Source organism: Danio rerio, chromosome 15 (assembly GCF_049306965.1).
Source record: "Danio rerio strain Tuebingen ecotype United States chromosome 15, GRCz12tu, whole genome shotgun sequence".
NCBI classification, from domain to species: Eukaryota; Metazoa; Chordata; class Actinopteri; order Cypriniformes; family Danionidae; genus Danio; species Danio rerio.
Window position 1 is genome coordinate 35279651 of NC_133190.1, and position 24360 is coordinate 35304010.

Sequence of the window (24360 nt, forward strand, 5' to 3'; positions counted from 1 at the left end):
AATATTCTTTTGTGTTCATTTTCATAGCTGTCCTTCACATTTGAGATCTGAATAACATTCAGGCATGAATTCTGGATTTTTTTTAATCCAGAAAGTGTGGTTATTTTAGCAATTCACAGGGAGATGCCAGTTGTAAAGAAAATGTGTCCTCTTTATTAAGACAATAGTTGCTGTTTTTTTTTGTCAGTGAATGTTTGTCAACACAGGCCCTGAATACTCATCCAAAACTATGCATATTTCTCTGAGAAATTCAATCTTTTTCAAATACTTACTTAATTCTTAACGCATAGTTTTAATAACTAATTTCTGATAACTAATTATTTTTTATTTGCTGCGATGACAGTCCATAATATTGTACTATGTAATTTGTAAGATATTATTTAGTTTAAAGTGTTATAAAGGCTAAGGTTATAGTCATTACAGTGATTTGTTCTGTACCCAGTACAAAAAAATTAATAATATTGATCTAATTAATCTAATAATATTGTGCTTTAATATAGTAAAAAAAAAAACTGACATAAACCATTAGTAATAAATCTATTATGACATTTATTCATGTTTGTTAATGTTAGTTAAGGTTAAATAATGTTAGTTCATGTAATTTTATGTTGTTTCATGCCACTAATGTAAACAAGCAAAACTTTGGATTTTAATAATGCATTATTTAGTATGTTGAACTGTGATTAATAAATGCTTTACAAGATCATTCCTACTTAGTTAATATTAGTAAATAAATTAACAAATATTAACCAACGTACCAATATTCTAAAGTGTTAACACCTTTCTTCAGAACATAACATATTATAGGTACTACAGGTACTAAAATATTATACTGTGAATATTTCTCTGGTTCATTAAACATCACGGGTGATATTTGAGAAAAAAATGTAAAATTTCACATAAAGACTAATAATTTTGCCTTCAACTTTTACATTCTGCGTATATACTGTGTGTGTATGTCAAATCAGTGATTTTACAGATTAAAAAAATATTCAGATATAAAAAATAAATCAGGGGATGCCAAACCCCTTGCTGTCCTTGCTTATGAAGGACCAAAAACCAAACTTGATTGAGGGTGGTAAGCTCATAAAAGATGACATTTAACTTCCTAATGTATTGACTTATATATATATATATATATATATATATATATATATATATATATATATATATATATATATATATATATATATATATATATATATATATATATATATAATAGTGTTGTTCAATGCTTTACACAAGAGTCAAGCTGCACCGCCTTGTGCATTGTCCTCTATCTTCGAGTGATATTTACATTTTTTAAAACCTAATTCATGCTCAGCATTTAATTGAAACATTGAATTTCAGTTGGCTTTTTTGTAGCTCAACAATTAAATAAACAAACAAACAAAAGGTTATGTTAAATTAGAAATGACAACCTCTGTTAAAGGCATTCACCCCAGCCCTCCCATTATTCTAAATTTCTTCTCAGTGCTAATGGCAGGCAATATCAAAGGTTACCAGGGGCTAACTTTAGCCTGCGGGCCCTAGATTGGGCATCTCTGATATAAATATTGCCGTACATACACATGCATGTTAATTTTACAATGATCATAATATGTAATGGCAGTGCGAGTGGTACGAGTGTGATATTGTGTTTATACAACACTTCGACGGCATAATTGTGTGTATAAAAAAAGAAAATCAAACTCAGAGATTCTCAAAACCCTTTTGTAAGAGGAACTACTTTCTTCCGCCATTCATTCACATCTGCAGCTGATGTCAGAACAGCAGAAGCCATTACTAATTCGCCAACGTAACTTTAGAGCTAGTGTATTTGAATGATTCTTTAGCGCAATGTCTAAAGTGATGACAAAAAAGCTGATTTTGCTCACATTCTAAGATTATAAGGCTGAACGGCATGAAATGCCATCTCAGTCTACAGAGTTATCTCCCAGTATTTCTCTGTTGCAATCGGGAGATCACAATATTACTATGTTATAAATACAGTACTCCAACATACCAAAGAGATAGATCAACTTAGAATGTCATTTACCTGTTTAATAATGATTTGATTAGCTGTATTTTGAAATTAAGCGGTCTCTGTCCCAATCTTGTGGATGAACATTGTCAGGCGTCTTTTCTCAAAGACAGGCTAATTGTCGCAGACAGAAATTATAATTTCTCTCAGTAATTATAAATATTTAAAACAGGCACTATCCGTATAAATAAACTAGTTGCAATCTAAACAAATCCATTCTCCACTAAAAAAGCCTCAAAAGTACATTATGTTGTCCAACAGCTGCAATATTTGTCAAACTGTAGTGTGTCCTCTGCTTGTTGCTGGATGTGGGCGGAGTAATACAGAACGGTGAAGGGTTAAGAGGCTGTACGAGTGCTGTTACTGGCAGAATATTGCACGGCTATAAGCCAATCAGATTTAAGAAGCAGACAGAACTGTTGTATAAATGCTATTATATCACAATAAATATTGTAATTGTTAAGCTCAACGTCAAAATTGCTTATTTTCCTTAATTTTGGCAATCTTTTCCATTTTTCACCCAGGTGCCTCCCATCCTGCTGGATAAGCAGTTTTCGGACTTCACTCCGGACATCACCCCCATCATCCTGGCTGCTCACACCAACAACTACGAGATCATTAAGATGCTGGTTCAGAAAGGAGTCTCAGTTCCTCAGCCACATGAGGTGCGCTGTAACTGTGTGGAGTGTGTGTCCAGCTCGGATGTGGACAGTCTGAGACACTCCCGCTCCCGGCTGAATATATACAAGGCCCTGGCTAGCCCTTCTCTTATCGCTCTGTCCAGCGAAGATCCTTTTCTCACCGCCTTCCAGCTCAGTTGGGAGCTGCAGGAGCTCAGTAAAGTAGAGAATGAGTTCAAGGCTGAATACGAGGAACTCTCGCATCAGTGTAAACACTTCGCCAAGGACCTCCTGGATCAGACTCGTTCCTCGCGCGAGCTGGAGCTGATCCTCAATTTCCGGGATGACATGAATCTGCTGCAGGACGAGGCTAACAATGAGCTGGCTCGACTCAAACTAGCCATCAAATACAGACAAAAAGAGGTACAGTTCGCTTTTATGATGCTTATCATTGATCCCAAAAACGGTTTTGATACATTTAATGGATATACACTGTAAAAATATCGGTTAATTGACAGTTTTTTTTGTATTTTGTGATTTATTTGTACTTATTTATGCTTGTGAATTGCATTATGGGACCTTGATCTTTCTTTCAAAAGCTTTTGATGTTGATTTTTTTTTTTTTTTAATGGACTTTTATTGAAATTTTCAATAGATTGAAGTGATATATTTTCTGGGTTGGTGTTGCTACAGTACAAAAATTACAGTGCAAAAACTTGGTATTAAGCTGCCAGGACATTTTCTGTTATTTTACTAACTTAGTTCTCTAAATATTACTTTTTTAACCCCCAGGGGTCCGCGTATACGTGTTTGGACAAGTTTTTACCTCATAAAGCTGAAATGAACTTAAATTACACTTTCAGTTTTGATCGTACAGATAAGATCAATACGTCAATCGAATCTTTTAGGTAACTAGTTTTCAATGGGTACACTCACAATGACAATAAACCATACCTGTCAACATTGGTGTGTGAACATAAGGGATATGCCCACCATAATAAGGGATTCCCCCGACCTCTTTTTAAAAAAAAAAAAAGACTAATTATGCTCCTTTGGAGCTGTTTTACTGTAAATAAACAGTTGAACTGTCAGTAATATGTTTTATGATTATTATTATTATTTACAAAAAAATAAATAGTATACATCAGCAGCAAATAAATTAGCAAACAGTTCAGCTTATTAAAATTAATAGCTATTATAATGAAACAGAATCAAATCTCATTTGCCGTTTCTTCAGTGTACAATGTACATATTCTAATTAAAGAGCAACGAATGAATGATTTATTTAGATTTTTTTCATTCGATTACATTTAATAACAGGTGTCACTTGAAAACTGCACACATATAACTTTGAAATGAAAGCATTCGACTGCTTTCCTAACTGTTTATGCTCATTTAGGACAAAATTACTTGTGTTTAAAAAAACTCACCAAGATCAACATCTTTAGATATTAATCTTATTAATTATGTGTATATGTCTGTTTAAACACGCACCTAAAATCCAGACATTTGACATTTGCTCCGCTTCAAATCCCAAGTACGAATCCATTTGGGAAACAGCGTCTGTTTGTCAATATGGAGCACGTCAGCTGACAGTCATGCACCTCTATATGACTATTTTGAGGATTGCATTGGAACAGGAGATGACAATTGTAATAAAAAGAAAGGGAATCGCACTATTTTTTGTTTATTTCAACGTGTTTTTGTGCCTAAACAAAGTGAAAGCACAGAACAGACTCACATGTAAGAGCAAGGGGCGGCCCCTTGCGGTTCGGCGGTATAGGTTGTGTATAGGGAGGCTTGACTCTTTAATGTTTATTTGCCACCCTTCAGAGAAAGACTGAAAACACAAGAGAATTACGGGAAAATACCTTTACGGGATCATAGCGGGATAGAACTGTAAAATACAGGAGAATCCTTGGAAAAAAGGGAGGGTTGACAGGTATGCAACAAAAGTGTTTGCTCTTGCAAAACAAGGATAATAAACAGTGTAGGCAATCTGTCTTTTCTCTCTCTGTGAACTGTTTTTAGAAACGTGTCAGTAAAATGCGCTAAAACTCCGTGAAAACAAAACACCCAGACATGAGACACATATCAATAGAAAGCTTGAAGTGTCTACAATTTGAAATGCAGCGAGTGCATGTTGAAAACAAATATTGTTTGTCTTGTGTACAAATGTTCTCTATGTGTTTCACGGCCTTGTTTCAGTGACTTCAAAATTATAGTTATTCACTAACCACGCATAAACGTTTCTTTTTCAAAAACACAAACACATACAAACGTGCAGCTTAGGTATTATTGTAGCCAAGCTGGTGCTGTTTACAACGTTATCACACTTTAGCCATCAATGTTTTTAAGATACTGAAAACAACACAAATGTCAGTGCATGTCAAATCTTCTCTATGGCCCCAAAACACTCTTAGACCCCTGGGGGTTAAACAATATCTTGTCTAAGACTACTAAAATGTTAATGAAAGTCACTTTGCTAAACTGTAGAGTAGCATTTTCAAAATCAAAAGTCAACAAAGCAGAAATAAAACTCCCATAATGCAATTCACAACCGCAAATTCAATTGAATTCAATTCATGTTTATTTCTTTAACGCTTTTACAATGTAGATTGTGTCAAAGCAGCTTAACAAAGTAATTGTAGTAACGTCCAGATTTCAGAGTTGAAGTTCAGTTTAGTTAAGTTCAGTGTGGTTTAAACACTAAAGAGCAAATCCATCGATTCGCAGCTCCACAAGTCCCGAAAATAAACGAAAAACACCTCTAAATCACAAAATACGCAACCTGTTAATAACAATGTCTTTACAGTGTAGTTTATTAGGAAATGCTGTTTTCACAATGGAATGTTTTTTTTGATTTTTGAGTTGATATGTCAGAAATGCAGCCAAAGTCTCACTGCCCCTTTACATCAATGTAATCAATGTGCATAGACAACAAAAAAGTATGAAGTGTGTATAAAGAGAATGAAAATAGTCCAAAAAAAAGCTACGTGCAAGATGAAGTGAAATTGAAAAAATAAGGCAAATGCTTAGCAAATACTTGTTAATGCATGTTAATACACTAATACTTGCATTAGTTGAATTGAATATAGGTAATTTGCATCTTAATAAATGCTTTATTAACTCAACTTCATCCAGTTTTATGACCTTATCTAATGTGAGGACTATTTATGCTTTATAAATCCCTTATAAACGACAATTAAAGTGTCAGTTGTATTCTAAACAGGACAACAAGAAAATAAACAACTTTATTTATTTCTATTCATTTGAAGATACACAAATGAAACTGTATTTCAAATGACAAATGTATGTAAAATAAAATTACTGTACTGTTTAAACATAGCTAAATAACTTTATAATGTTGTATCATAATTGTTAAATTATTATATTGTTGTTGTTTTAACCAGTTTTATTTAATTGTATTTATTGCTAATTGTATTTTTACACTTTTGTTATTCAGTGATTATTTAAAGTTTACAGTAATTTTATTTTTTTGGATAAGATTGCAAACATTTATTGGTCATTTGATCCTAAGCCTTTAATCATCATTTAAAAGGGATTTATAAAGTATAAATAGTCCTCACTTTAGATAACGAAGTTGAGTTAATATTTAAATATATATATACACAGCCAGCAAAAAGCAGACACTACAGATCTAAAGTTTAAAAGATGCACACTCAACTGTTTAACTGTCAGCTTGTGATTTGAATTCGGAAGTAAGTAGTTCCTCATACAAAAGGGTTTTTGAGACTCTCCATGTTTGATTTTGTTTTTATTGGTTAGTAAATAACGAATAAACAATTCAAATCAACACACACACACACATATATATACACACGAGTAGCAGTGCGATATGGCTGTATATCGGCACTGGTGGGGGCACTAAGGCAACGCACGCCTCCCACAAGTGCCGATATACAGCCATATCGCACTGCTACTCGTGTATATATATATATATGTGTTGATTTGAATAGTTTATTCATTATTTACTAACTCATTCTGAATTATTCTAAAAGCCACCAGCTACTCTTAAATACAAATGGTTTGTAAATAATGAAATACTTAATTTAATAATGAACAATTAATAAGTAATAAAGTATGAAAATACAACTATTAAGCACATTAGTAATCTGCTTATAATTCAAGAATACAGCATTTGTATCTATATACTGCTTACAATTGTCTATTAATGTAGTTAATGATTAACAAATAATGAATGAACTATTTGCTAATGCTTAATAAAGGATTCATAGTATGAAAGTAATTATAAAGTTTTACCCACATTCAGATATGCCAGACCTTTTTTCAATCGTGTTGCCCTCTTATTGTCCTTACGATAAATGCCATGTGGTTTGATGTTTTGTTGTATAACACCTTGACAATTATAGATTTTATTCTTATAGCTAAAATATTTTTTGTGCTTTTTGGATCAAAGACTTTTTAACTTTTTAAAAAGCTAATTACTGCTTTGCCGATTGTGATTTCCCCAAGACTGACTGAGCTAAGGACAAATTAACTCCCACGTCTATTATATGGCCAAGAAGGTCCTCTTAGCAAAAACTGAGGGGCGCCAGTTGAAACTCAAGCCTCCATTGTACGTTAATTCAAAAGCACTGAGGTGTTACAAGCCCAAACTAAGAATCTGGTCATTTTCTTCACAGTTGACGTGGTCATCACATGCCTCGGCGCCGTATAGATCTCATAAAAGGAGCCCTTTTGACCCGCGCTGGTATACTGTGGCGTGGGTGTGAGGAGTCAGATCCACTTTCAGCTTGTAGTGTGGGTTCAGAACCACTAATTACTTTACCTCCTGAATTTAGTCTATTCACATTTCATGGCTTGGATAGAAAGTAGTCCACCTCACAACATTTCAGTTATGTCAAAACATAAATGTCCAAATGAAATATAAAAATGGTTACTAGAATTGATATACAGTGCTCAGCATAAATGAATACAACCACTTTTGAAAATCAATATTTCTGTCCATTTCTCAATAAATAACACATTTTTTTGCTAAAAACGCTATTAGGACTCATTACACATTATACATTTCACAAAAAAAGTGAAAATTGGTTGCATTTGCGTCAAACAAATTCATACTTCCGTTTTAAAAAGAAATTTAGAAGCTCATCACAGCCATGAGATCCTTGTTTAAATACCAGCGTGGAGATTGGCTGTCTGTACCAGTGGGTTAAACATGACATCTTTGAGCTTTCATCATTAATTCAAGAGATAGACTTGGTTTGAACCAATCAGCACGCTCTATTGTGTATAAGGTGCAACTTCATTACTATGCATGATAGCTTTGAAGACTGTTTTTACTTGTTAAAACGAGAAAGAGAGAGAGAGAGAGAGAGAGAGAGAGAGAGAGAGAGATGCCACCTTGTGTTTCCAACTGTAATTAAAACAAGTGAAGGAAGAATTGTTTGGAGACATGGGTCATCAGTGTTGCGTTTATAGATGTACTGCAACAAAAGTTTTGTTTTCAATTCCCTGCTATGAGAGCGCAGCTGGTCTGCTAACATGCTCCAAAAATGTTTGTAAGAGAAGTTTTTTTTTATCCGAGAGCTTTTCGCATCTGGAAATGGTGAAATACAGATTTGCTGCTTGTCTCCTTTTAAAAAAGACGTTGTTCCAGTGGGTGTTGATTGATCTGTCTCTACAGATTTGGTAAGTGTGTGATCAGTGTTCTTTGTTTATGTTTATTTAGAAGGCAAAGTTAGTTAATATCGTCAGCCTTACTCTTTCAGTTTTTAAAGACATACCTTAGTCAAAATGATTTAGTTACAGTACGCTAATATCACTTCAATATTATGGACTGAAAGATCCTCAGGAAATTGCTGCTCTCCAAATGTAAACATGTAAATCTTTCGATTCTGAACATGAGCAATATTAAATGTGGAACGATGTGATTAAACTCTGGAGCTGAAGAGCTGTCAGTGGGTTAAATAGGGTTTTATACACTGTTTTTGTTTGTTTTTTGTTTGTTTGTTTGTTTGTTTGTTTGTTTGTTTGTTTTTGCATTTTGCTGTGGTATGTGAAATGGAGGTAGGGTTTTGTCTTTGCTATTTTTTTACCCAAAGTGAGTTTTCGTGCCTCCATTCACTATATAATAGGATTTTGTCTTCTTTTGGCTTTATCTTCTGTTAATTCGAATGGGCGCATTATAAATTCTAACTTCATATCAGAAACAACTAGATGTGTGAGTAAGCAAAATTATTAGCCATCCAATTGTCATACTATTTTTGACTTACTTTAGTATTGTTTACCAGAGAAAAGGGTGGGAAAAAACAGTATTTTTTTTTCAGAAGGAAATCACATTTCTTTTAGTTTGGCTTGAATTAGAAGCTTTTTTAATTTTTTTCACCAATAGCCTTTTAACTTCGATATTATCGCCTCTATTGCTTTTTTAGTTGGCTAAAGATATCCAATGACTTGCCTAATTAACTTATGTAGTAAAGCCTTTTACGTACTGCCATCATGGCAAGGACAAAATAAATAAATGATTAGAAATTAGTTAATAAATATATTTACTTTCATTTAAATACCACTTTATGTTTAAAAAAAAGAGTACAAACATTCACATGAAGGGTAAAAATTATGCCTTTGAATGTATATAATGAATTGATAACATGCATTGGAAATGTATGCATGTTGCTGAATGTTTTGCCCTTATTTGATATTCAAAGGCATTGCACACTTAGGATGTTATTTTCAAGATGTTTGCTTTGCTTACTGTATGTGACTCTCTTTAAACCTCCACTGGTTATACTCTTATCAACCCATGATTATATTAGACTCAGTTCAGATTAAATGGCATTTGTTCCAGCAGTCAATTTATTATTGGAAATGGCGGTCACACCAGCACTAATCTTGTTACTGTAAATGTTATTAGAGTGTCTCCAATTAAAGTGTGCATGTGGATATCCACTATCTGCTGTAAGGTCAGACATCAGATCAGATGCAGCATGCTTTCTATCACCCCATTTTCTTTGTAAACACTCTGATGTGAATTGACTGACAAGTGCAGTTTTCGTTCTTTGAACAGAACATGTGCTTTGATGCACCGGCTGTTTAAAATTTGTATAACACAAACATACATTGACATGGTGGTCTTGCATCTGCATAAAGTCTGATAAGGGTCTGTATAAAATTTGCAAATAATCAGAGGAAGATATGGCCAAAGTAGTCTGTGTTTTGTGGAGGTAAAGCATTTATAATTTTATGTTTAATGGTTTAAAATTGAGGGCAGCGCGGTGGCGCAGTGGGTAGTGATGTCGCCTCACAGCAAAAAAGGTTGCTGGTTTGAGCCTCAGCGGGATCAGTTGGCATTTCTTTGTGGAGCTTGCCAATGTCCCTCAATCGGCCCTCACGATCATGGCCTCCCAATGATCCCCATCCACCGAATTGGCTCTATCACTCTCTACTCCACCTATAGCCGGTGTGTGGTAAGCCCACTGGCGCCGTTGTCCTGTGGCTACTGTAGGTGGTGTGGAGAGACCCCCCTCATGATTGTGAAGCGCTTTAAGTGTATGGCCACTTTTAATTTTACTCAAGATTCCATAGCTTGATCTTAACTTGCACTCAAATGACATTCCTTTATAGGTATAATTATAATATTAATTCATAATAAAATTTATAATCTTGTTATTGTAATTGCAGTATTTATTACAAAAATGTTTATCCGTTCAGATGAATTATTTTCTTTTTTGTTAATTCAAATGACCATGTAGTCTTTAATTAGAATAATTTGAGAATAAGGTGTAGCAATGATCAGTTCCCTATTGATGAACTCAAGTTCCCCTTCGGGGGGAACTTCAGCACTATAAGTGGATTTGATTGTAAAATCCACGCATTGGGAGGTTCGGTTCAGAAGCTACTCGTCTGAAAGAGTATTGAACGGGCCAATTAAGAATGAATTGGCAGCGCAAGCCTGCGCAGGTGAGCGGCATAAGCAATCAACTGAGTATATAAGCTCACCTGGCGCCAGCAGACGCTATCCTTTTCGCTTCAGAGACTTTCTGATCGAGTCGATGAGGGTTCCTCCTGCTGTGACCAGCGATTCTGAGCGAACGAGAGCATTCTCCCGGTCCAGAGTGTGTACACGCAGTGGCAGACGGTCGAGCTGGGTTTCTCCCTTGCCTGGCGTTCTTTGGGTCCGGTCCTCCAGAGCGGTGCGTATAAAGTTGCAAACTTCACAGAAAGAGCAACACAGTCGTGCAGCACGTCCTTATCAGGACGGCGCTCCGACTGTGCGTTTCTGGATGCGGTGGTTTCCTGTCCTCGGATGATGGGCGCGGGCACTGCGTTACATGTCTGGGGGTCCAGCATGTTAATGCGCTGCTCGCGGGCAGTTCATGTCGTCATTGCGATGCCATGACTGTTGCGCAAGATCGCGGTTAGCCTTTGCAAAAGGGCGAACCACCCCAGTTGTCCCCTGCTCTGCAGCGGGCACTCGGGCAGATCTGAGGGTTTCAGCGAGAGATAATCCGTCGCCCACGGGCCCGCGGACCTCCCGCTCCTCTAAGCGCTCCATCCAAGCTTCGGGCGGGGGAAGCGATCCGTCTAACAGATGGTAGCCCTTACGCCCGATGACACCGGAGACCAGATGTCCACCGCGGCATCGGAGGGTGGGCTTTCATTGTCCGATGATGATCCAGACCCGCTCGCCCCCTTCGGGCTTCGGACTACTGAGTCCGCTGCGTGTGCGTTGGGGAGGACGATGTCCACATTAGTGGTCCAGGAGCGCCACTCCTGGCTGATATGCGCAAAGTCGACAAAGTCCGCTTTCTTGACTTCCCCATATCCCCAGCCAGGTTCGGCGACACTGTCTGTGAATTCACCCAGGAATTCAAGGCGGTGAGAGAGCAGTTGGTGGGTGATGTCTTATCGGCGGTCCGTAGCCCGCTCCGCCCGCCGTGCCATTCATACCTGCTCCTCGCCGAAGGCGCCCGCCTACGAGAGCTGCTCCGCCCCCGCACACGCCTCCGGCGAAGCGAGCGCGTCGGGCACCTCGGAAGCAGGCAGCCCCCCTGCCCAGAACGCCGCTAAGTCCGGCAACGGACCGCGAAGCGCCCCTGGGACAGGCCATCTGGAGAAGAGGGAACTTGCTCTTTCCCCGCTGGAGGGCGGGGCCCCATTTCCAACGGCACTTTTTACTGCCATGAAAACATTATGAAAGGGCACTTTTCACTTCCCCAGATGTGACACCCCGAAATCTGCCAGTCTGGGACGCTATGCTTTCTAGCTTGCAGATTCGGTGCGTTTCGCCAGTAGCTCACGAGCGCTGGGAGGACGGTCTCCTTTCTCCCACCCCTCGTGGGTTTGGAGTGAGAGCAAATATCTCACCTCCAGCTTTTCCGTGGGACCCGCGAGCTTCCCGGATCAGCACACCCACTCCGCGCTGCCCCACTGCTGGTACGTCAGCGATTGTAGCGATGAGTCCATTAGCGAGAGCTCTGCCTGCCTGGTTAGCGCGGGCCAGCTCTTCGCGGTGGCTCATACGCACAATCAGACTCGGCTATGCGATTCAGTTCGCGAAACGGCCCCCCAAGTCACGGGTGTGTATTCACCAGGGTCAGCCCCCTGTCCGCCCCTGTCTTGCGAGAGGAGATTGCTGTCCTCCTGGCGAAGGATGCAATCGAGCCGCTCCCTCCAGCCGAGATGGAGAGCGGGTTTTACAGCCCACGCTTCATCGTGCCCAAAAAGAGCGGTGGGTCACGGCCAATCCTAGATCTGCGCGTTTTAAACCGCTGCCTGCACAAGCTGCCGTTCAGAATGCTCACGCAGAAGCGCATCCTCCGGTGCGTTCGTCCTCTGGGTTGGTCTGCAGCATTAGACCTGATGGACGCGTATTTCCATGTCTCCACTCTTCCTCGCCACCGACAGTTTCTGCGGTTTGCGTTTGAAGGTCGAGCTTGGCAATACAAAGCCCTCCCCTTCGGGCTCTCTCTGTCTCCGCGGGTCCTCACCAAGCCCGCGGAGGGTGCCTCAGCGCCCCTTCGGCTCGCGGGCATCTGCATACTCAATTTCTTTACGACTGGCTGAATTTTGCCCTCTCTTTTGATTATGCACAGAGTTGATTATGCACAGAGACAAAGTGCTCTGGCACTTCCACCTGTGGGGGTTTCAAGTCAACCGAGAAAAGAGCAATCTCGCCCCCGTGCAGAGGATCTCTTCTCTCGGGCTGGAGCTGGACTCGTTCACCATGGCAGCGCGCCTCTCCGGAGAGCGCGCTCAGCTGATGCTGTACTGTCTGAGAGAGCTCGACAGTAAAATAGTGGTCCCACTAAAACTATTTCAGAGGCTCCTGGGGCATATGGCATCCGCAGCCGCTTCATGCCGCTCGGATTATTCTATATGAGACCACTTCAGCACTGGCTTCACGATCGAGTCCCCAGACGCGCATGGCACGCGCGCGCACACCGAGTCTCTGTTACTGCGCTGTGTCGCCGCGCCCTCAGCCCTTGGAGCGACCCCTCGTTCCTACAGGCCTGGGTGTCTCTAGAACAGGCGTCCAGTCTTGTTGTCGTTTCAGCAGACGCTTCCAACACGGGCTGGGGGGCTGTGCGTTGCGGGCATGCGGCTGCGGACCTGTGGAAAGGTACCCAGTTGCATTGGCATATCGCCTGGAGCTGTTGGCAGTGTTCCTCGCTCTCCACCGTTTTTTTCCGGTGTTGGAGCGGCAACACGTGCTGGTCAGGACGGACAGTACGGCGGCGGTGGCGTATATCAGCCGTATAGGGGGTATGCGCTCTCGCCGCATGTCTCAGCTCGCCCGCCGTCTGCTCCTCTGGAGTCATCCGCGGCTGAAATCGCTGCACGCCATTCATATTCAGGCAAGCTCAACCGTGCAGCCGATGCGCTCTCACAGCAGCCTTGCGTCCTGGAGAATGGAGACTCCACCCCGAGTCTGTTCAGCTGATATGGGCGCGATTCGGGGAAGCCCAGATCGATCTGTTGCTTCCCCCGAGATCGCTCATTGCCAGTTGTTCTTTCCCTGACCGAGTGCTCTCGGCACGGATGCACTGGCTTACAGCTGGCCTCGGGGCACGCGCAATACGCGTTTCCCCCAGTGAGCCTGCTCGCGCAGTTACTGTGCAAGGTCAGGGAGGACGAGGAACAGGTTACTGGTTGCGCCCCTCTGGCTCAACCGGACCTGGATGTCAGAGCTCTCCCTCGCGATAGCCCTCCCCTGGCAGTCCCTTCGAGAGAGCACCTACTCTCTCAGGGACAGGGCACCACCTGGCACCCTCGCCGATCTTTGGAGATTTTTAGACGCGAGGAAGACTTAGGTAACCTCCGATTGCGGTGGCTAATACCGTCACTCGGGCTAGAGCCCCCTCCCCGAGCGCGCCTATGCCCTGACGTGAAGTCTATTCACTGAATGGTGTGTCTCTCGCTGAGAAGACCCCCGTAATTTGCCAGATCAGCGTTGTGCTTTCTTTACGCCGAGAGAAGTTGGAGAGCAGGCTGTCGCCCTCCACACTCAAGGTTACGTGGCTGCCATCTCCGCTCTCATAACGCGGTGGCTGGCAGCACCGTGGGAACGCATAACCTCATCATCCGGTTCCTCAGGGGCGTTAAGCGAATTAATCCACCCCGCCCCCTCTCATGCCCTCTTAGGATCTCGCCCTCGCTACACAAGCCGCGTCAGATCCCTTCGATCCTCGACTCAGTATATTTCTGTCCCTGAAGACAGCTCTGCTGGTCGCGTTGATATCGATTAGAGGGTCGGGGACCCGGAGGCATTTTTCGGTCAGTGACTCGTGCCTGTAATTGGGCTGGCTTCTCTCACGTCCTGAGACCCCGCCCGCGATATGTGCCCAAGGTTCCTACCACTCCGTTTTAATACGAGGTACTGAGCCTGCAAGCGCTGCCCTCGGAGGAGGCAGACCCAGCCCTTCTTTATTGTCCAGTTCGCGTTTTGCGTATTATCCGGACCGCACTCAGAGTTTAGATCATCTGAGCAGCTCTTCGTCTGTTATAGCGGTCGGCAGCAGGGAAGTGCCATACCGAAATAAGTTCCCACTAGATTGTGGATGCCTTTCTTTCACTATCAGAGCCGAGATGAGCCGCGTCCCCCGAGAGCGCGTGCGCACTCCACTCGGAGCTTCGCATCCTCTCGAGCGCGCGCACGCGGCTCCCCTCTAACAGACATCTGTAGAGCTGCGGGCTGGGTGACACCCAACACATTTGCAAGGTTTTACAATCTGCGAGTGGAGCCGGTTTCCTCAAGGGTATTAGGTAACCCTTGGTGATTGAGGAAACAATTCGGTAGGGTGTTGAAACACGCTTGCTGCGCCATTTTCCCTAACACGGAGATACGTGCGCCTTTTTATCTGTCAGTAAGTTCCCCGTCAGGTGAGCCCTGCAGATTCCTCCGTGGCCCCCAGCACTGACTCAGCGGAGGAGTCACTTGCTGGCCCACTACGTTGTAGGTCTGCCCGCTGGTCAGCCCGCGTTTTGGGTAAAGGTGCCTGCTATGCGTGGTCCCCACTAGGCGATCCCATATGCTTATTCAGCCACGGTTAAGTCCCCCCCCCTGGGCGGACCCGTTACTTCCCTCCCCGCTAACCACTCTTTTGCTATGCGTACTCCCCCTTTTTAGGGCTAGTCCATATGTAAATTCTGCCATCTATCCCCCCTTGGGTAACGGATGGCCTCCGCAGCGTCCTCCCTATCGGGATTGCACGCTTCCCAACGTACTGTCGTATTTTCCTAGAATTATCTAGATGCTCACGACTTCCCAAAAAATATATATAAATCCGTAAAACTTCTGTTGAAGTAGGATAAATTAGGGCCAGGGACACGTTGGAGGACCGCGCCCCCCATGATGTGGGTGCGTCACGCTTGCTTGACTATCTCCTCATCGGGGGTGTTGGTAAGGTGCAGTCATTATGGCGCTTTCAATGGGCTCCCAATGCGTGGATTTTACAATCAAATCCACTTATAGTGCTGAAGTTTCCCCCGAAGGGGAACGTTCAAGGTTACTAAAGTAACCCTTCGTTCCCCGAGGAGGGGAACGGAAGCACTATACTCCGTCGCCATAATGACTGTCCCTTAGCTGTTGAAAGTCTCTTCAGCTTAAAAAGGATAGCGTCTGCTGGCGCCAGGTGAGCTTATATACTCAGTTGATTGCTTATGCCGCTCACCTGCGCAGGCTTGCGCTGCCAATTCATTCTTAATTGGCCCGTTCAATACTCTTTCAGACGAGTAGCTTCTGAACCGAACCTCCCAATGCGTGGATTTTACAATCAAATCCACTTATAGTGCTTCCGTTCCCCTCCTCGGGGAACGAAGGGTTACTTTAGTAACCTCGAACGTTTTCCAGTCTGAAAATCCCTTTTCTTCAGAAATATGCGAAAATCGATAAGAAAAGACTACCACTACTTTCATTCCATGCACTGAAAAAAGTGATTAGATTCTTTGCTTAAAAACAAGGTGCACTTAAACAACTGTTTTTGCTGTTTGTAATATATTTAAAATGAGCAAACTCGACAGTTCATAATTGTTTTATGGTAACTCCACCTAAATTTGTACAAACCATTAGGTAAACTTAGTAGATTTGTGTTGGAACTCTTAAGGTGGAAGAGTTGGAACTCTTAAGTAGACTTAATTTTTTATGAAATTATGCACTGTTCATTCATAACATGGTTTAGCTTTTAATGAAACCATGATTACTAAGTATGAAGGATGAAATATTGAATGCTTAGTCATTGTTATACTTGAGATTTATACCATAGAAGGTGGCAATAATTATAGACACAGTATTAGTTTTCACAGTTTCAGTATCAGTCTATTAAATTGACCTCTAACACCCTCTTTACCTTGTTGAGGTTGTTTGAGGTACAGTCTTGCTCCTCTGTAGTTGGAGACAGATTGTACTGTGCTAATCGGCCCTGACGGAGAACATTTAAACTGGTCTCAGATTGACCTCATCGCCTCCCGAACGCCTGGCTCGGCTGTAATGAGGATGCATTTGTTTGTAATTTGGTTAAGCTCCCTCCCACTTCCGCTTGACATTTCAGCTGCTTCGGTAATGGCTTTGAGCAGATCACAGGAGACAAGATGAAGAGGCTGAGGAGAAGAACAAATAGGCTTCAAAACAATAAACGAATAGTAAATGGATGCCTGCAAGAAGCAAGAGGAGAACATACATTTTTGAGTTTTAAGCTCCAATATTGTGAAGATTATGAGTTGATTTAACTTTCCAGTAGGTCCAACAGGTTAGTTATTGTAGTTATCTTACTAGTTATCTTACACATATACGTTTGCTTACACGTAAAAAGACAACAAAAAAGGGATTTTAATGTCAAAGAAAAAATGTTTTGTTTTATGAATTTTTCGTTTATAATAACAAATGTAACAAAGAAAAAAAAATGTATTACATTCAAAATGTCTTTATAATGTTAAACAATACTACTTTATTATTGATATTTTTTATTTTGAAAAAAATAGCTAATTTTATATAAGCTTAATTTGACAGTTTTACAAAACAATACAGTTTTGTCAGGTATGAATTTTTATCTTAAATATTATATAATTAAGATTATGAGCTGATTAATCATATACAAAGTTAATTTTAGTTATTGTTCTTTTGAACAAATTTTTAATTGTTTTAAGTATTTTTACTTAATATTTAATTAAAAAATGCAAGTGTTATGAAAGCAATTTATAAATGTCATGGTTCAATACAATTCATCTTCATTTCTATAGGGCTTTTACTATGTAGATTGTGTCAAAGCAGCTTCACATAGAAGATTATTGTAAATTGAACCTGTGTCAGTCCAGTTTTCAGAGTTTAAGTTCTTTTTAGTTCAGTTCAGTTCAGTGTGGGTTAATTTTTACTGCTGAAAGTCCAGACACTGAAGAGCTCCACAAGTCCAGAACCATGCAAGCCAATGGCAACAGTGGTGACAAACTTCACCAATTGGTGAAAGTGAAGGAAAAAAAAACCTCAAGAGAAACCAGGCTCAGTTGGGCACAACCATTTCTCCTTTGGCCAAACGTCTTAATCAATAGTAATACAGGCTTGCAGATGGCTGGTAATGATGCCTTATCACCCAGACTACAATTCTATTTCTTTATGAACTACAAATCCGATCATGCACCTCACACACACCTGTTCCAGAATCCCCAATGATTACACACAAGCAAGAACAGCTGATAGCTAAAAAAAGACTGATTACACCAAGGGTGCCCAAAGTTTTTCTTATGAAGGGCCAAAAACCAAACTTGATCGAGGCTAATAGGCCGAAAGCAAATATGGGTGGGGTAATTTACTATGAGTAATTACCTAATTTATTCAATAATGCTTAAAAAGGACTAGAGAACATTGCTTTATATTAACTAATACAGTATTTTCTTTACATTTTATAATGAACGTATTACAGTAAAATCAAAACAATCTAATTTAGATCAAAATTACACCAGTTTTTGAATTAATTTGCTTGCTGATCTCTTCTGCATAGTCCTCTATCCATCGAGTGACTATTTACAATTTTAAAAAATCTGATTCGATTACAATTAATTGAAACATTACATTTCTGTTTGCTTTTTTGTTGCTCAGCAACAAAAGAAACAAAAACAGTTATGCCAAATTAGAATGATGATCTCTGTGTTAAAGGCATTCACCTCGACTCTCTACGTCATACTCACACCCCTCTCAGATGGAATAGTGGGCCAAATCAAAGGTTACAATGGCCCAACTTTGGCTCGTGGGCCCTAGTTTGGGCATTTCTGGATTAAACAGACTATATACACTGATCACATTCCCACACAGTTTGCTGAGTCTTGTTATTGAAATTCCACTTAGCATTTTCTGTATCTAATCTTTCAGTGTTTGATCCTTGCCTTGTTCCCTTGTTTACGTTGCCTGCCGCCTCTACCCATTTGCTCCTGTGTTTGACCCTTGCCTATTGATGAATCTCATAATAAACTGCCTGTTGATCCTCAACTCCCTTGTCCAGTGTCTCACTGTTACAATATAGTTAATATATATTCTGTAATAAAAACTAGTAATACAATATCTAACAAATAGCTTGGGTTGAAGATCTGACTAAAAAATAATTGGGAGTGTATACAATGAAATTAATGTACACATAGGTGGCACTGTGACTTCAGAGTTTTATTTTTGGCTATAGCATATCAAATCCCTTTAAGAAAAGCATTGCGTAATTGTTTGACTGTCAATCAGTGTGAAGCAACATGTTGGCCATTGTGTTGGAGGGGGAATAAATGAGAGAAACCCAGACCTCCTGCCTCCCAGTTCATGTTCACTTCATCATTCTGACTTTATAAGACACTAATGCTCACTTTACACAGGCATCCAGGAGTCTGGCTTTGGGCAAGCTGCGGAAAAGGCTGATGTACAGCTCGCTTGTGCTGTAACTTAATTTTAGTGGCAGTTTATGGCTCAGTCAGAGAGGAATTCATGCTGTAATGATGTTTCTTTATTTTAATGCCCCTGTGTCATTCACAAACTATGGAAATATAATATATGGCTATGGAGAAAATGAAGAGACCCTGCATGTGAATATTATAATATTTCTCTGCATTAATTAGGGATGGGTTTGAGCAAAAATGTATTTTTGTTTAATTAGTTAAATGTATAATAGCATTTCTTCAAATTTCACAGTTAAAATATTGTAATTAGGATTTCTTTTAATGATTTGGTCCGAAAAACAAATGTTTTCATTTGTTGTGATTTGTCACAACTGGCTTGCTTGGTTTGGGACTTGTGGAGCTGCACATCGACGGATTTGCTCTTCAGTGTTTGGACTCTCAGCAGTAAAAAATTCAACCACACTGAACTGAACTAAATTGAACTTCACCTCTGAAAACTGGAATGACACTGTTTCAGTTATAATTATGTTAAGCTGCTTTGACACAATCTACATTGTAAAAGCGCTATACAAATAAAGATGAATTGAATTGCAAATCAGGGTTATTAAAAATAAAAATATTTAGTTTTATCGTGTTGTCTATAAATAAATAAAAATGTACTTTATATTATAATACTGTTTTTGTTCTTTTATGCAAATAATCACAAGATATTCATATAAAATTTGTAAGATATTTCATCTGTAGTTTCAGTATAGAATAAATGTATTCTATATTTTTAAGAATTTTCAAGTGGTCCTTTCATTTTTTGAGTAAAATTTGAGCAGCAACTCAACGCATTTAGGCATGTAGACATGGTCAAGGCTGCAGTTCAAACCGAGCATCAGAATGGGGAAGTAAGGTGATTTAAGTGACTTTGAAGGTGGCATGGTTATATAGTACCAGATGGGCTGGTCTGAGTATTTTAGAAACTGCTAATCTACTGGGATTTTCATGCACAACCATCGCTAGAGTTTACAGAGAATGATCCAAAAAAAGAAAATATCCAGTGAGCTGCAGTTCTGTGAGTGCAAATGCCTTGTTGATGTCAGAGGTCAGAGGACAATGGCCAGACTGGTTTGAGCTGATAGAAAGGCAACAGTAGCTCAAATAACCACTTACAATTACAACCGAGGTATGCAGAAGAGCATCTCTGAACACATTACACATCCAACCTTGGGTTGGATGGGCTACAGCAGTAGAAGACCACACCAGGTGCCACTCCTGTCAGCTAAAAACAAGAAACTGAGACTACAATTCACACAGGCTCACTAAAATTGGTCAATTGAAGATTGGATGGTAGGGTCAGAATTTGGCGTCAACAACTTGAAAACATGGATCCATCCTGCCTTGTATCAAAGACTCAGGCTGGTGGTGGTGGTGTAATAGTGTGGGGGATATTTTCTTGGCACACTTTAGGCTCATTAGTACCAATTGAGCATAGCGTCAATGCCACAGCCTACCTGAGTATTGTTGCTGACCATGTCTATCCCTTCATGCCCAGCCGACTAATCTGCAGCAACTGTTTGATAATATTGTGTCAATATGGACCAAGATCTCTGCGGAATATTTTCAGTACCTTGTTGAACCAATGCCATGAAGGATTAAGGCAGTTCTGAAGGCAAAAGGGTGTCCAACCCAGTACTAGTAAGGTGTACCTAATAAAGTGGATGGTGAGTGTATGTACTATAAATGCTATAAAGTTTTTTTTATATAAAGTGTTTTTTTTTCCTGGAGAATGAAAATTGGTTAGAATAAGAAATGTTTTTATTAGTTTTGATTTATTAGTTATGATTTATGGGCATTAGAAACGCTCTAAATTAAATTTTTATTTGAAATTTGGAAAAAAATATACGTAGTTTACATGATATAAAACAAAAATGATGTTTTACTGAAATAAAACATAAATCCAGAGAAACTAAGAATTTTCAAGTATTTTCTTAATTTGTTCCATAAGATTCTAGACTGTCTTACAAAAAGAAACCGCAAATTAAAAGCCACATTGGCCCCTTTTCCAGTTTCCCAAAGCATCTGTTCATGCTTGGACATAACACATGATTTCTTTTATTCCGCTCTCTCTCTTCTCTTTAGAAAATGATTTGGTCAGAATAACAAATGTTTTCTACACCTTGAAAAAAATGTTCTAAATGACAACATTTTGGTTTTAAATTTAAAACAAATGTTAACAGTAGTTTGCTCAATATAAAACAAAAATTATCCAGAGAAATTAAGAATTTTCAAGTAGTCTCCTAATTTTTTTCCCCATAAGATTCTAGTTGGTCTTACAAATAGAAACCTACAGAAAAAGCCAAATTGGCAGATTTTCCAGTTTCCCAAAGCACCTGTTCATGCTTAGACATTAACGCATGATTTCTTCTATTCTGCTCTCTCTCAGTTTGTAGCTCAGCCAAACTGCCAGCAGCTGTTGGCGTCTCGCTGGTATGATGAATTTCCAGGCTGGAGGAGACGTCACTGGGCTGGCAAGCTGATCACCTGCGTCTTCATCGGCCTCATGTTCCCTCTGCTCTCACTGTGTTACCTGGTGGCCCCCAAGAGCCGATATGGCCTGTTCATCCGCAAGCCCTTCATCAAGTTCATTTGCCACACTGCTTCTTATCTGACTTTCCTCTTCCTCCTGCTTCTGGCTTCTCAGCATATAGTCTCCAATAATCCTGATCGCCAAGGTCCAAAGCCTACCACAGTGGAGTGGATGATCTTACCCTGGGTTCTGGGTAAGGGTTTATGTGATTTATTGTCTATGATAATAAGGATATGATCTAAGGATATGAGCTAACATTAAAGAGAGTTTTGGGTAGTTTGCAAAAAGCAAACAATATGTGTCTTGAATGAATCCAAAAGTATTGACTGATGACAATTATTGGTCCGCACCAAATAAAATATAATTTTTGAAGTAGATTATGTACTAAATTGATGCTAATGAACAAATAGATGCAAATTTCCAACAGGTGACGTAAAGGATGCGAAATGCATTGCATGTTTGCCACGGATGCATAATATTGACATTAATTTTGAGAGGATCACATGCCTATGATTGACCACAGTCGGTCCAGCATTAGCTATTTCATGATCCTCCAATCAAATGATTCCTAAGTCACTATAAATAACCACAGTCTGCATTCCACATCCATCTTCATCTAAAAGAAACCCCCCTTCCTCCCTTTGTCCTCCCCTTTTACCTAGATCAGGCGGTACGGTGGCCCAGTGGTTAACATTGTTGCCCCACAGCAAGAACACCACCAGCTCTAGCCCTTTCCAGGCTGGTTGGCATTTCTATGTGGCATTTGCATATTTCCATGTGGATTTCCCCCAAGTTCCCCAGTTTCCTCCCTCCGTCGAAAGACATGTGTCACGCGTAAACTAATTAAGCCAAATAGGCACCATAGTCTAGCTCCCAGCATCAATATTTTCCAGTGTTTCCTATCAGTGGTTCACCTTTAGCCACATTGGCGGGGAAGTTTTTAAGATCTACCTGAGCTCAATCTCCCCTCTCACCCTGCGAACAGGAGGAAGCCCTGGGCAGGAGGATCCCCTGAGCTCAGGGTTCTTTCCCGGGACAGCATGCCAAAGAAGCTTATTATAAATAAATTATAACATCAACTAAGTGTGAACCGTTGAATTTTATATTTCTTGCAAGTTCAAAAAATAAACTATAGCAGAGAAGACATTAAAAAGAGGCGAAAAACATCCCGTGAGTAATCTAGAGCTTGTGATGTGATGCATGTGTGAACAGAATTAGAAGGCATTAAAAATGTTCCAAAAGTGTCATATTCTGGATTATCTGCACATGAGCAAGATCACAAATATGATGATGATTTTATAAAATTCTACAAACAATAAGTTATTAAGTTATATTTTAGACACAATATTGAAAAATTGTGGCTAACAAAAACCATTTCAATAAAGCTGAAACATTTATTTGCCTCAGAGCAGCAATGTACTGAGCCATTTCAGAATGAATCTTTTTTTGAACAGAGCATTTGATTCAACGATTCATTTATAAAGATAGTCACCAGCTTGTTTTTTAAATGAATCAGCCATTTTGAATGAATCATTTGAATGAATGATTCAGCAACTTGTTAAGACAGGAACTTACTACTAATTACTGGAAGTTTATAGCAATATATTATAGTTTATAATATTTGTAGTAATATTATATTTTATTATATATTACTCTAAACACATATAACATCTCTATATACTCTATATTAATCTCACTATATATAATTTTAATCCATGAAAAGACTTCTCTATCTACACTGTCTGCACAGAAACATAATCCGAGAAAAAAAAAAAAAAAATATATATATATATATATTCTTCTTCTTGTTGTCTGGGCCTGTCACCCTCATACACTACGGACAATTTAGCCCACCCAATTCACCTTCAGCATGTCTTTGGACTGTGGGGGAAACCAGAGCACCCAGAGAGGGAGAACATGCAAACTCCTCACAGAAATGCCAACTGAGCCGAGGTTCGAACCAGCAACCTTCTTGCTGTGAGGCGACAGCAGTACCTACTGCGCCTATATATATATATATATTTATTTATTGAAAAACAGCTCTAATTGATTTTTTTTTAAAGTCTTTGGATTGTAATTACTTACTAAATTCTCTGAGCATGATTTCCACGGTTCATATTGGACCAGAGAGCCATGAAAGCCTTTGAACATAAACCAACAAAATCCTTTGGCTGCTGTTGCAGGATTCATATGGACGGAGATCAAGCAGATGTGGGATGGTGGATTTCAGGATTACATCCATGACTGGTGGAATCTTATGGACTTTGTGATGAATTCCTTGTATCTTGCAACCATTTCACTGAAGATTGTGGCATATGTAAAGGTAAGTTGCATCACAATAATCACTGGTGTTAGTTGGATTAAAAGCGATTAACTTTTTACTTCTTCTTTTCTAACAGTACAGTGGTTGCAAACCCAGGGACACCTGGGAAATGTGGCATCCCACACTGGTAGCCGAGGCAGTGTTCGCCATCGCCAACATCTTCAGCTCTCTGCGCCTCATCTCGCTCTTCACGGCCAACTCTCACCTGGGCCCTTTACAGATTTCATTAGGACGAATGCTGTTGGACATCCTAAAGTTCCTGTTCATCTACTGCCTGGTGCTGCTTGCCTTTGCAAATGGACTCAATCAGCTTTACTTCTACTATGAGAACAGTGAGGGCATGACCTGCAAAGGCATCCGCTGTGAACGTCAAAACAATGCTTTTTCAACGTAAGTCCTAAAAGGATATTTTGCCCCTTAATGAAGTTAGCTCCTCAAGTATTTCAAATGTCTTATTTTGTTTACA

General features: G+C 40.0%; 1 protein-coding gene across 2 annotated transcripts in view; it reads left to right on the top strand.

Annotated features, from left to right (window-relative positions):
- Nucleotides 1-24360, top strand: part of trpc4b (transient receptor potential cation channel, subfamily C, member 4b) — a 57812-nt gene that overhangs the window by 22975 nt on the left and 10477 nt on the right. For both annotated transcript variants that reach the window (XM_009291786.5, NM_001289881.1), the window contains 4 exon segments: nucleotides 2548-3066; nucleotides 21428-21764; nucleotides 23755-23894; nucleotides 23971-24284. In XM_009291786.5, coding sequence (XP_009290061.1) covers nucleotides 2548-3066; nucleotides 21428-21764; nucleotides 23755-23894; nucleotides 23971-24284 — 1310 coding nt within the window.